This window comes from Ranitomeya variabilis, chromosome 1 (genome assembly GCF_051348905.1).
Source record: "Ranitomeya variabilis isolate aRanVar5 chromosome 1, aRanVar5.hap1, whole genome shotgun sequence".
In the NCBI taxonomy this organism is placed as follows: domain Eukaryota; kingdom Metazoa; phylum Chordata; class Amphibia; order Anura; family Dendrobatidae; genus Ranitomeya; species Ranitomeya variabilis.
Genome location: NC_135232.1, coordinates 959,265,499 through 959,279,599, shown reverse-complemented (window position 1 = coordinate 959,279,599; position 14,101 = coordinate 959,265,499). Strand labels below are relative to the sequence as shown.

General features: G+C 38.3%; 1 protein-coding gene across 1 annotated transcript in view; it reads right to left on the bottom strand.

The window, feature by feature from the left end:
• Positions 1–1,782: 1,782 nt before the first annotated feature.
• The window catches only part of EDNRA (endothelin receptor type A), a 67,658-nt gene continuing 55,339 nt past the window's right edge, over positions 1,783–14,101 (bottom strand). The window contains exons 6-8 of the mRNA XM_077279298.1: positions 11,685–11,818; positions 7,729–7,837; positions 1,783–3,062 (exon numbers count right to left, since the gene is read on the bottom strand). Coding sequence (XP_077135413.1) covers positions 2,925–3,062; positions 7,729–7,837; positions 11,685–11,818 — 381 coding nt within the window. The 3' untranslated portion in view covers positions 1,783–2,924. The remainder of the gene's footprint in view (positions 3,063–7,728; positions 7,838–11,684; positions 11,819–14,101) is intronic.

The following is a 14,101-nucleotide window of genomic DNA, read 5'->3' as shown; positions in this document are numbered from 1 at the left end:
GAGCTGTTATGGGGATTTTAACTTTGAAGTGAAGTTTGCAGATTACTTTCAAAGAAAGTTCCTCCTTGATTACACTACTGCACAATTTCATCTACAAATTCTTGGTTAATTTCTTCTTATAGCTTATATACATGCTAGATTTAATAAGAAGCACATGACAAGTCATTTACTGACCACAAAATGTCTCCAAGACTGGAAACTAGCCTGCTCTCAGGTATTGTGAGTGGTAGCAACTAACAATATTAAAACATATAATACAAATAATTTATTTTTTCTAAATAGCCCAGAATTCTCAAAAATAAAAGTAAATGAATACTTATCCAGTTGATCTCTCACTGCGGTACTTTCAGGCAGACAGACATGTGACTGCTGCAGCCAATCACTAGTTGAAGCAGTGACCAATGCATTATCACTGAGCTTAGTGATGGGCGGCAGAAGTCACATGTCTGTCTAGTTGAAAGCAAGGAGACCATGTGATGTCCTAGTCAGAATGGAATCAATGAGGCGAGTACACTGTACCTTCTTTTTTTATTATCCTAGGTCATTAAGAAGATCAGGGGAGGAAATCTCCTTTAATTATGCAGTGCTTGATGTTCCTTAGGCAGACAGACCAGTGGGAAGTCTTCTTCTGCAGCGGCCTACCTTTCCACTAGGCACTGGATTGTGAAGAGGAGGGAGAGATGTATCATCTGGGCCAAATACAGAATGGTAATTGCCCCATAGTTTTAATTACAGTATGAGACCAAATATGTTCAAGGGAAGAATTGCAGTGTTTTGCTTTTTCGATTGTTTCTTTCTCGTAGACAAAACTTTTAATAAGTTAGATTTCTATAAGGTTCTTTCTGTTAGAGCTCTATGGTATTGAAGCTTTGCCTTTACATAGTTTGTGGATCTTCTCAGGTAGAACAAAGGATAATAGTACTAACACAATCACACTGTTCAAGAGAATATTGTTTTGTTTTACTATTGTTAAACAATTTTATCTTCCACCTCTCCCCTGATTATTCCAATTTTTTTTCTTTTCAAAAATCTACCATACGGTTCCAGAGATATTGGCATTTTTATTTTGTTCTAATTTTTGTGGTTTAAAAATGTTAAGTTTTTAACAATGTTGAGGTGCTCACGATAATGCAGAGCAGCAATTTGCAGAAAATGAAAAGGCCCTTATCTCCGGAACCATATGGTGGTAAAAAGATAAAAAAACAAAATACTCATGGGAGCAGTGGTAATATAATAAAAGCAAAAACTGACAATTTGCATTGGTGACAAGTTCTCTTTAGCTGATATATCTAATAACACAAGCCTTGTGTATATATAAATAAGTTCTGATAAAAAATAGAGATGATACTCATAAAACCCAACAAGACTGAGACTAAGAAAATTGATGTAAAAATGTCAATCTGGAATATTATTAGTTGCCATAGTCAAAACCAGGTCTGTTCTTATAGGTGGACAACCAGTGACTCCCATCTTGTGTCATTACTGTCTTTGATAGTCTTGGAAGCACATTCCCATATATGATGTCCAAAGCTCCATCCTCGATCAATTAATTGGAAAGTATTATTTAGGCAACTGTCTTCTGAGTTTTTTTAGGTATGGGATTATTGCATCATTTGGGCACTATATGGCATAACATAAGAGGTAGATATGATATGGCAGATAGATAGTGCTACTTAGCCACCGCTTACCGATGGCCCAGGACAGCTTTCTCATTTTTATGTGACCCTTCATATGTATTGTTCTAACCAAAAAAGTGTTATAAATGAATTCTTTGTTGGAAAGTTCAGTTTTAGTGAAACCCTTTAATTACATTTCACAAGTACTATCATTTATATGATGTATACATCATATGAATACAATATATTCAGATACAATAATTTCATTCGTAAGCACACTTTAATGTGTCTTGTTGTCATGCACTTAAAAATGCCATTATCTATTGTTATATAGTAAGGCTATGTACAATGAAGTGCTACAAAATGCGTGTCCTTTCCCTATTACATCACTTCCCTGAAAAATGCAAGTACAGCTCATGCCATAATACAATATTCCACAATCTTCTAGGCTTTCAGATTAAAAAATATATTTTTTAAGATACGTTAAATAAAAATTGCTATATACAAAGAAATTATAGTTATATTTATATATAATAACAATAGAAATACTGTAGGTTAAATTCACCCTCTTAGGCCTCATGCATAAGGCCGTACTGCAGATTTACATGGAGCTGTAACAGGGTACCTTTAGGGCATCTTTACTGTACCTTCGTATAAGTCCAATTCCATATGAAGGCACAAAGTTTATTTTTCTGTTGGATTCTGTATGAATGCAACAGAAAATAAATTGTGGCATGCTCTACTGGATGTCATGTATATTTAGGAATGCCGCTAGGTGAGTATAGCTTCGTACATACGGTACCCCACACATGTAAGGCGGCACACAGTCACACACAGATGTGTAGTTGAGACCCATATGTTAATCATTGTGCCATCACAAAGCTTCTGTGCCGTATGCACGAGACCTTACACACGGTAGGACTTATATAACATTCAATAAAATTCTGGATTTCTGTGAGTGGATCATAGCAGGAGTTATAGCTGCCCACAAATTCTTCAGGGTTTCCCTCATGCCAGTCTTAATACAGCCATTCTTGTGTCTGATTCTTCTCTGGCCCATATGTAGGACAACACTAGACCAACCTGCAAGCAATACCAAGAAAAAATCATGAAGACTGTATTACAGCCAATAAAAACCATGTGCATGTAGCTCTGATTCATCAGTGCTCCAGGTAGTCTTTGAAACCCAATGGCAAATTCCTCAAAGTCTGCTGAAGAAGTTCTATTTTTGTAAAAAAAAAGATCCTAGCTTTGAAGAAAGCCATTCATTTTGATGTTTCCCGATGCCGTTGAACCTGAAGGATGTGGTTAGTTGATGCTGTCCTTGTGGATGCTTCTGTCAGCAACGTAGTAATTTTGGTCATGATTTTTCCACTGAATACTGGTGACATTCATTGGAGATGTACTTGTGAGAGTCTTTGATTGGCAACAGCAACAAAGACACGACTAGAATGAAAGATAGGAAAGGTATACATATATATTCATGTAAGTACATAGGATATACTGCAAATGATTAACCATTTATTGTAGGGGAAAGCACATGACGACACTAGGGACTTGTGTAGAAGGAAGGATACAGACTTTGTTACTGGAAACAGAATCTATGATAAAGAGAACCTGTCATCACGATTTTATACCCCTATACTAATGTCACGTATGTAAGGGTTCTTTAATGTTGATTCAATTCCTACCTTGCTTGGAAAAAATCCTGAGAGGTCACTGACACAGGAGTGACCTGTCAGTCAGAGACTCGATGCAGGGAGAGAGGGAGGAGAAGAGCCCGCCCACTGCACTTACAACTCATTAGCATACAATTTCATTCATGGATTTCTCTAAAACAGAAAAATGTACATCTACAGGTAAGGCAAGGATTTACTCAGCATTGTAGTGCCTTATCATGCATGCCACTTGTTACGGATATAACATTCTGATGACAGGTTCTTTTTTAACAACGGTTTATAAGCCTATAGAAAAAACAAGCAACTATGCAATTATTTTTTTATTACAATTTGCCTTGTTCTATCGAAAAAACAATCTTAGGCAAAAAAATATGTTTTCATCTTTTACATTTAAAAAACTAAAATGGCGCAATGCAAAAGTTTTGGCATCCTGCATGGTTAATACCTAGTGGCATATTCTTTTGCAAGTATCACAGGCTTGCAAAAGCATTAAAATATGTGCATCAACGCTCCCCAATATTTTGTTTTTAAAGTTGCATATAAGCGCACTTTAAGCCCACGTGCGCAATGAACTATGTTAATTATGAATAAACTGTGATATGCGCTAAAATTAACTGGTGTTTGTCAGAATCCTACCTGTGCTTCTATACACCTATGATATGGCGTGCTGTCCTGAATTCCAATCACATATAAGAGTTTATTCATAATTAACAAGTATCACAGCTTGTAAAATGCCTTTTGTATCTAGCCAACTCTTTCACTTCTTATTTGAGGGATTTTCATCCATTCTTCCTTGGAAAATTCTTCCAGTTCTGTGAGATTCCTGGGTCATCTTGCATGCACTGCTATTTTGACGCCTAGCCACAGATTTTTAATGATGTTCAGATCAGGGGACTGTGAGGGTCATTGTAAAAACTTCAGCTTACACCTTTTGAGGTAGTCTATTGTGGATTTTGACATGTGTTTAGGACCATTACCAATTTGTAGAAGCCATCCTGTTTTCAACTTCAGCTTTTTTTGTAACAAGAACTTGTTAAAATTTAATTTAATCCATTCTTCCTTCTAACCATGAAATGTTCCTCATACCATTGGCTGCAACACAATCCCAAAGCATGATTGATTCTCCACCATGCTTAATAGTTGGTGAGATGCTCTTTTCTGGAAATTCTGTGCCTTTTTTTTATCCACACATAGTGGGGGTTCTGATTTGCCTCTGTAGCAATCCTACGAACAGCTCTCACTGAAAATTTGCTTGGTCTTCCAGATTTTATCTTGACCTCCACTATTCATGTTAACTGCCATTTCTTAATTACATTTTGAACTAACTGAGGAAAGGGAAACTTGAAAACAGTTTACTATCTTCTTATAGTCGTCTCCTGCTTTGTGGGCCTTCACTATTTTCACTTTCAGAGAGCTAGGCAGCTGCTTAGAAGAACCCATGGCTGTTGTTTTTTGGCTCAAGGTTAGGAGGCTGCGGTTTTATAAAGCTGGGAAATTTGCATCATCTGGCCTTTTCTAACAATGATAGTGAACCCTAACAGACTAATTAAGGTCTGACACTTTGATCAAAGTTATCTGAACACAAATCTCCAAGGGTGCCGAAACTGTTGCATCATCTCATCTTCCTTTTTGTCATTTTTAAAACATAAACAATGACGATGTACATATTTTTTTTGTCTAAAATACAAAGGAAACGTGTCATATTTAACTTTAGGCCTTTTAGGGATCATTTCATTTTCAGCTTGCTTAACTGTTCACATTAACAATAATTTTGACCAGGGGTGCCCAAACTTTTACATGCCATTGTACAGTAGGCGCATCATGAATACAAACAGTTCAGGCCCACAGCAGAAGCAGGAACAGTCACCCCCTCAGCCTCCAGTGTTTCTGCTTCAGAAGATGGGACACACTCTTTAAATGTAATTCTACTGTCATGTATTACTATGCTCTTCAATTTGTTACTTTCCCCCCCTTACATGCCTATTCTCCCATATTTTACCATATTCTCTTGATGGTGACATGGCATGTGGTAGAATCAGCCACACTGTACTTTGTGTTCTGGTTTTCCGCCTATCTCACCCACTGTTCACAACCTCAACCACTACCCTAATTTTATTTATTTTACAACTCGGCCTGACTACACTGGCCTCACTCTATTCTTCCATATCTTACAATAGTTCCAGATTAGTTTAATAAAATTCATGACAACTGTACCTCCGCTCAACTTATATTTAAAGCTTTTCTGCCAAAAGTTGAAAAGCGTCAGCCAGCAGATCAGTTGTTTCTTTTTCTTAGGCAGCTGTGCAATGTTAGAATTTTCTCATGCAAAGCTAATAGGTTCAAAGGCTGTGAAGCTCAGCATAAGAGGCTTCGAGTGCCATATTGTGGCCTCTGCAAATAGACCACTAGATTCCCCTGCTATGTTTTGGCTATTTGTTGAGGCTAGGTATATATTTCCTGTGTAATAAGGTATATGAAGGGAAATTTCCCTTAATATACAGTGGTGAAAGTAAGTATTTGATACACTGCCAATTTTGCAAGCTTTTTCACCTACAAAGAATGGAGAGGTCTGTAATTTTTTATATCATAGATAAACTTCAACTGTGAAAGATGGAATCTAAAAAAAAATCCAGAAAATCACATTGTATGACTTTTACATAATTAATTTGCATTTCTGTGCATGAAATAAATATTTCATACAATAGAAAAACAGAGCTTAATACTGGTAGAGAAACCTATGTTTGCAATTACAGAGGTCAGATGTTTCCTGTAGTTCTTAACCAAGTTTGCACACACTGCAGCAGGGATTTTGGCCTACTACTCCATACAGATCTTCTCCAGATCTTTCAGGTTTCGGGGCTGTCGTTGGATCATATTGAGTTTTAGCTTCCTCCAAAGATTTTCTATTGTGTCCCAGCTCTCTTCAGGTCATTGACCAGGTCCTCCCGTTTAGTTTTTGGCTGATTCCTGACCTTTCTCAGAATCATCTTTACCCCACCAGGCGATATTTTGCATGGAGCCCCAGACTGAGGAAGATTGACAGTCATCTTGTGTTTCTGTCATTTTATAATAATTATGCCAACAGTTGTTGCCTTCTCACCAAGCTGCTTGCCTATTGTCCTGTACCCCATCCCAGCCTTGTGCAGGTCTACAATTTTGTCCCTGGTGTCCTTAGACAGCTGTTTGTTCTTGGCCATGGTGGAGAGGTTGGAGTGTGATTGTGTGGACAAGTGTCTTTCACACAGCTAACGAGTTCAAACAGGTGCAATTAATAAAGGTAATGAGTGCAGAGTAGAAGGGCTTCTTAAAGAAAAACAGGTTTTGGGGAGTCAGAATTCTTGCTGGTCGGTAGGTGACCAAATACTTATTTTATGCAATAATATGCTGTTTAATGATTTAAAAATTATACAATGTGATTTTCATTTTTGTTTAGATTCTGTCTCTCACAGTTGAAGGTTACCTACAATAAAAATTACAGACCTCTCCATTCTTTGTAGGTCAGAAAACCTGCAAAATCGACAGTGTATCAAATACTTATTTTCCCCACTATATATCTGATTGATGGCTAACCCTGTCCACAGTGATGGGGTTGAAATAGCACGGTATATGGCACTGACGACAGATATAGTTGTCACTAAAGGGGATGGGTTTAGGAATGTTTACAGACGATAGTCCAGGAAACTTCACTGGTTAAGAAATGCATGGTGGACACTTCATATCTTATTAACATATGACTCCAGCCGAAGCTGAAGCGAAACACACAGTGGGTGTGTTTTTCCTGGGTGGATGTATGTACGGTATATGATTTGTTATGGCTACAATTTATATCACCATTTTCATTGTCATTTTTTTGCCTTTTGAGATATCCATCTTCTAATAACTCTCTGCTTTTAACAGTATTTATGTTATTTCATATTCTGGTGTTATCCTTTATACACAACGATGTGCATGTTTAGTGTTGTAGGGGTGTAACTGATATAGCAGAATATTTAGCCTACCACTGATATGGCAATTGATAGTGATATGGCATATGATTTAGCCTCCCACTAATATACAGGTCATCTCGCATGCACTTGGATTTCCTTCTATGATTTCCATCATGACAGATACTCGACTGGCATTTGCTTGCGGAGTAACCAGTTTGGCTACTTAGTTCCCCACTACTATTCTTTACAAACTCAATGTCACATGCATTCAGTGTTTTTTCTGCATTATGATAGCCATTTACATCCACCCACCCAAATGCACTTTTTCTTTGCCTGTTACATTTATGGTTTCCTTTATATCATATTTGTGATATTTTTATACATAGTGTAATAACATTTTTCTTTTCTTTTACCATTTTGGTTGGCCCATATTTTTCATTCCTTTTTTAATATACGATGCATAAGTAACTAAAACTTTAAATATGTTTCAAAACCAAATATTCTTACCTGGAAGCAGTTTTTAAACTTCTTGCTGACAAAGTAGAGCGCTATTGGATTTATACACGAGTTGAGGGCAGCCAAGTTAACACTGATAAAGTCCATCACCAGCAGAAAACTAGACAAGAAAAAAGCATGAACGCGTTAACATCTTGTTTATCTACTAGATACAAACCTAAAAACCTAGGAACTAGACCTTAATATCTCACCCTGAATTGTGACAGACAATGATGAAAGCCATGCACAGCAGTACAAAAGTAAGCCATACAGAGACATAAGCACATCATCCAATGACGCATCCTATCTTTGTCTGGGTTTCCCAGCTGGAGACACAAAAATTAGACATTTTTAAAAATTAAATTAAAGTAAGATTTCAGATGGGATCAACGTTTGATAAAATATCAGGGACTTAAAACAAGTAACAATTTTCTATTATAATCTCATTAGCAGATTTTTTGTTCAAATTAGCCAAAAAAAAAGAGGGCTTTAGTAAAGCAGTTATACCAAATTTCAGGGCGAAAGGTAAATTCATAAACTGGGCTGCACATTTATAGTTAAAAAACAATTCATACTTTATTGAAAAAAATAAGGCCGAAAGTTGAGAGCTATTTTAAAAACCTTAAGTGCACCAAATTACAAGAACCTGTAATTCACATTCAAAACTCTTATATGTTTAGAGTTCGCCCCTTAGGGTTCGCTCACGCTAGTGTCAAATTTGGACAAGAGCAATGCGAGAAATGAATCTCGGACCACCGATATTCAAGTGATAAAGTGCAGATCTGCGTATTTTTTCTCAGCTGTATTCGAAATGAGAAAAAAATTGCAGTATGCTGTGATTCCACTCCGAAATCTGATGGGTGTGAGAAAAAAACTGCATGCCACACGGACCATCATTACGACATACGATTTTTATGGATACATTACATTTCTGCAGCATAGGAGAACTGTAATTGGTCCTGTAAAAGATTAATATCTGCTGAGTAAAAAAATCGGATTGGACACGGATGACAAGTGAGGAAATAATCCTACGTTTCTGGATGAGAATGGGACGCTAGTGTGAGCGTACCCTTATGGTGTAAATTGCCTTAACTGAATGAATACTGTATTTATGTGATTAATATGCAGTATAATGAATGCAATATCCCAAATAGAAATAATTTGTTCCAAGTAGACCCTAAAATAAAATAATGAAGTATAAAAAAAAACTAAAAAAATCAAGTAGGCATAAAGTTCATCTTCAAAATGCAATGTGCATAAAGAAAAGTAGTTCATTATTTAGAATGACAGGAGATGGAAACCCATGGAATATTATGACACTTAACTTATATAATGATTGGATTCATAATATAGATAGTGATATATTAACAAAGATCCATTCTGTGGCTAGATTTGTCAAATGTAATTTGATTTGTCGCAAACTATATAAATTGCCATTTTTTCCTTGGTCGTTTCTCCTAGGATCAGTTTCCTTTGTGCAAGTCTGTGTAGGCTACTGTGGTTAATTGACAATATCCTCAACCAAGACCTCTGAAAACCAACTCAGACAGCCATGTGCTGTCTGAGTATTCAGGAAGCACAGCTTTCAGGTAACACGTGTACTACAGCAATTTATCTCATCATTCACTTATTTTAGCTGTCTAATCATTTGTCCAGAAAACTTCTGCCTGCTATTCATCTATCTGGAACGGCTTCCTAGCTCCAATTTGTGAATTCTGGTAATGTTGCCCGCTCAACTCTATAGTGTGCTATAGTGGTACGGTTCACACTTAACCATGAATCTGCTGTCCTGCGTACCCTCCTGTCCTGGTACTAGCTGATTCAGGTGCCATGTGGTAAGACCATCACCTTCAGTCCGTGTTACTTGTCTCATGTACAATTTAAAGAATTCTTCTCAACAGGTGAGCCACAACATTTACTTTAAAGTAAAGTTAAAAAGGACAGAAAGTGCATAACGTTCATTATCCAGATAGGTGTATATATGGTGCAGTAACTGCTCACCTGCTTGAGTTGTGAGAAAGCACAACTCTTACAGAAACTTAATGATAGATCCAGCTTCTGCAGCTCCGTTGGTTGCAATCTTCAATATAGATATCAGGATTTACAATGGAAGAGCGAATAATGCTGCGCTGCTTGTAAGAAAGGAGTTCTGAAGTCCTTGAAATTTGAAGAACATTTAGTTTAATTCCCAACGCGTCTCGAAGTCTATCTGATTTCTTCCTCAAGACAACCACACAGAAGTCTTGGGTTAAGTGGTTCTCCTGAAGGAGTAAACAGATTTCAAAATGCATGGAGAATAGACTACATAATCTTCAAATTTCAAAATCTTCAGGATTTCTTTCTTACCAGCAGCAAAGGATTACTGATAGCATATACTTTGGCAGACACATTACTTGCATGAGGATCATAAGTACATGCTGTGGCTTTTAGCTTGGGATAGGCAGTATCAGAATGTAATGGTCGTCTGCTATGTTACTCAACTCAAGTGACTTGTATGAACGTTGGCAACCTTCAAAGATGTGCAGCGTTGTTATGCCACAGTTCATATACCAGGTTACATATTGATGATAAAATGGTTACTGTGATATGATGCCAGAACGCAGCATCATACCTGTTCTCATATGGTACTGGAGCAATCAATAAGGTATTCATTGGATTTCAACTTTTTTATGTACTCCATCATGATTATTTCAGGAGCACATATTAGGCTACGTTCACATTAGCGTTTGGCTAATGTGCGTCGGGTTTGCGTCGGCGACGCAGCGGCGACGCATGCGTCATGTGCCCCCTATACTTAACATGGGGGACGCATGCGTTTTTTTTTGTTGCGTTGTGCCACACATGCGTCTTTTTTGCCGCAAGCGTCGGACCAAGAAAACGCAACAAGTTGCATTTTTCTTGCGTCCGATTTTTGGCAAAAACCGACGCATGCGTCGCAAAACGCAGCGTTTTTGCGTGCGTTTTGCCGCGTTTTTGCGTGCGTTGTGCGTTGCGTCGCCGACGCAGCGGCGCACAACGCTAGTGTGAACGTAGCCTTACTACATAAATTTGATTTAAACATTGTGCTTTCCTCCCACCACTTTTGGATGAACCTTCTATTTATTATTATGATTATGCGCATTGCACTCTGAAGATTAACTTTATGCCTACTCAAATTAGTAATTTTTTGATACTGCATTATTTTTCTTTAGAAAATTTGGAACAAAATCAAGCCTTTTTTATCCTTGCTTTGGAGATGAGGTACTGATTAAATTATATAATAACCTCAATTATTTTGAATTTTGAGGTTCTTGTACATTTGGTGCACTTTTAATGTTTTTGTTGTCTTTTGTCTGTCTTACATTTTTTTCTAAAAAGTATAGATTGTTTTTCAATAAAGTATGGATGGTGACCATTCACTTTGTTAAAGTTTCAATAAAAGAAGGGAACGTAGAACCAGAAAATGACAGAGAGATCTCTGTGGTACATTTTTCAGATTTGCTGTGTAGACTGGGGCAGGATCATCTGAGTCTACCAATTTTCTTTAGAAGTCATGGAATTTAATGACAAGTAATAGGCTTTTTACTGCTGGAGGCATAGATCAGACAGGATATTAACACTATACATTGTACATAAAGATAAGGCTTTGTATAGATCTCCCATGTCACTGTCTGTTCTCTGGTGTGAAGCTGTAATTGATCTTTTCCTCTTTTCCTGAAAACCTTAATAATAAAAACACTCCGAGAGAACAAAGCTAACATAAAGCAATTCTGTCTATACAGAAGACTACAATAAATGAATTTCTCTAATATGGTGATCCCAGGAGAAGTTTTAAGAAAAAACAGCTACATTTAAATAATGTATAAACATATTCATTCTTTACTTAATTTTTTCTAAATACTTTAATTAAACTGAAATGAAATACATAATGAATTATATAATGCAAAATGCTTTACTATTACAGCAGAAATTCATTGTGTGATTATTACCTGAGAAGCTCACAACGTCCAGTGTCATATTCATTGTATAAAGTTTTCTTAATTATTCTACTTAGATGCATGGGGAACCAGCACAGAGCAAATATCACAACTAAGCAGAACACGGTCTTTGCAACCTCACGCCTCTGTGTGAAGAAGATATTACATTTTATTATTACAAGTAATTATATAGATTGATACAGATCAGTTACTGATATTTCATCAGGTTTTTTCAACTTATTTTTAAAATTTTTAGAGAGGATAGGTTGGCTTATAAGCAAAGAAACAAGTCATATCTGCCAGAATACATCCACCCCTCTCGCTCCAGTGCTGCCTAATTGTTAATATACAGTAGTTGATTTTTTTTTGTTATACGTCAACTTACCATATGGAATAAACATAAGACAGGGGATTATGTCAGCTCACCCATAGTGGAGTCTGGAACAAGGAAAATCCAGCTGTGCAGCAGGAAGATCAATCGATAGCCGAAAAAGGTAAATCCAGCTTCAGAAATTCGATGCCTATAAAAGTATCAAATTTGTAAAATAAAAATATGACAACAGCGTGATAGTCACAGCCCCGGCTCAGGGAGATGATAGGCAGACGTATTTCAGACCCTCATGTCTTTTATCATTGGACAATGATTAAAGACCTGAGGGTCTGAAACACATCTGCCTATTATGTCCCTAAGAAGGGGCTGGGACTACCATGCTGTTGTCATATTTTTAATTTGCATAATAAATTTGATACTTAAATATAAATTGGATTTCTGAAGCTGGATTTACTTTTTTCGGCTATCATATGGAAAGTTTAAAAAATATGCAGAGAACCACTGGTATTCTCATCTCGTACATTTATAGCTTATCAATGGTGTATACCATATATGTATAGTAGATGCGGATCCCTTCAATTGGACATACATCTATCTTGCGTCATATCTTGAGAACGGGGTCCAGAACTATCTACAAGCAATATCTGGCTGCCAAGCCTGTCTAATTTTTCAAACCAAAACGTCACCACATGGGCTAATGAATGTCAAGAATGTTTGCACCTTATTTACCTTGAGTTCTGCCCCTATCTGATATATATATATATATATATATATATATATATATATATATATATATATATACATAGTAAGAAAGTAGGAGGTAAGATCCTGGATGGTAGGTATGTATTACTGAGATGATTTTAATTTTGACTGGATATTGGCTCTGAGATTTAGGAGCGACCAAAAGAACCTGTGTGGGAAAAGTTTCTCCCATACTTCAGTACGGGTCTTACTGGCCTAATAAAAACCACACCTGGTCAAGCTCAAGTAGGAGTAGTGTGTCAGGAGAAAGACAGAGCTAAAGGATAGTCTGTAGTGCAGCCTGAAAGGTTCCTGTAAGGCGAGGTTGGTGTGATCGTTTGATTTACTTCGCCGTACCCAGAAAGGGGACTGTTTTGAGATTATATATACATATATATATATATATATATATATATATATATACCGTATTTTTTGCTTTGTAAGACGCTCCAGATTATAAGACACACCCCAAATTTTGAGGAGAAAAATAGGAAAAAACTTTTTTTTAATAAATCGGGGGGGGGGGGGGGGGGGGGCTTCTTATAATCCATGCGTCTTATTGCTTACCAGGGGTTGTGGCTGTGGTGGATCAGGGTCCCAGGGTCGTTGCTGGAGGCAGGAGTGGAGCATTGCTGCAGGCTGGGATGAGGGGGTCTGCAGGGGGGGTCCTGTGCTGCAGGGGGGCTCCTGTGCTGCAGGGTGGGATGAGGGGTGCTGCAGGGGGGCTCCGGTGCTGCAGGGGGGCTCCGGTGCTGCAGGGGGGCTCTGGTGCTGCAGGGCTGTCTCCGGTGCTGCAGGGGGCTCTGGTGCTGCAGGGCTGTCTCCGGTGCTGCAGGGCTATCTCCGGTGCTGTGGGGGGCTCTGATGACATTTTGTGAAAGGCCAGAGCCCCCGGCAGTTCGTCCATGCTTTCCTGTGCGGTGGACTTCGGGAAAATGGCTGCCGGGATCTCGAGAGATGAGATCTCAGCCCTGAAATCTCATCTCCCGAGATTCCGGCGGCCATTTTCCCGGAGTCAGTCATACAGGAAAGCATGGACGAACTGCCGGGGGGCTCTGGTCTTTCACAAAATGTCGCCAGAGCCCCCCCCCCGCAGCACCGGAGCCTCCAGCATCACTCAGGGCAGCAGCGGACAACCCCGGCAGCGGTGGCTGGCGGGAGCGGTGGCGGACAACCGCGGCAGCGATGGCGGGCAGCAGCGGACAACTGCGGCGGCAGACACCCCCTCATCCCAGCCTGTAACGGTAAGCGGTATATCCGCTTTGTAAGACACACCCCCATTCCCCCCCAAATTTGGGGGAAATAAAGTGCATCTTACAAAGCAGAAAATACGGTATATATATATATATATATATAT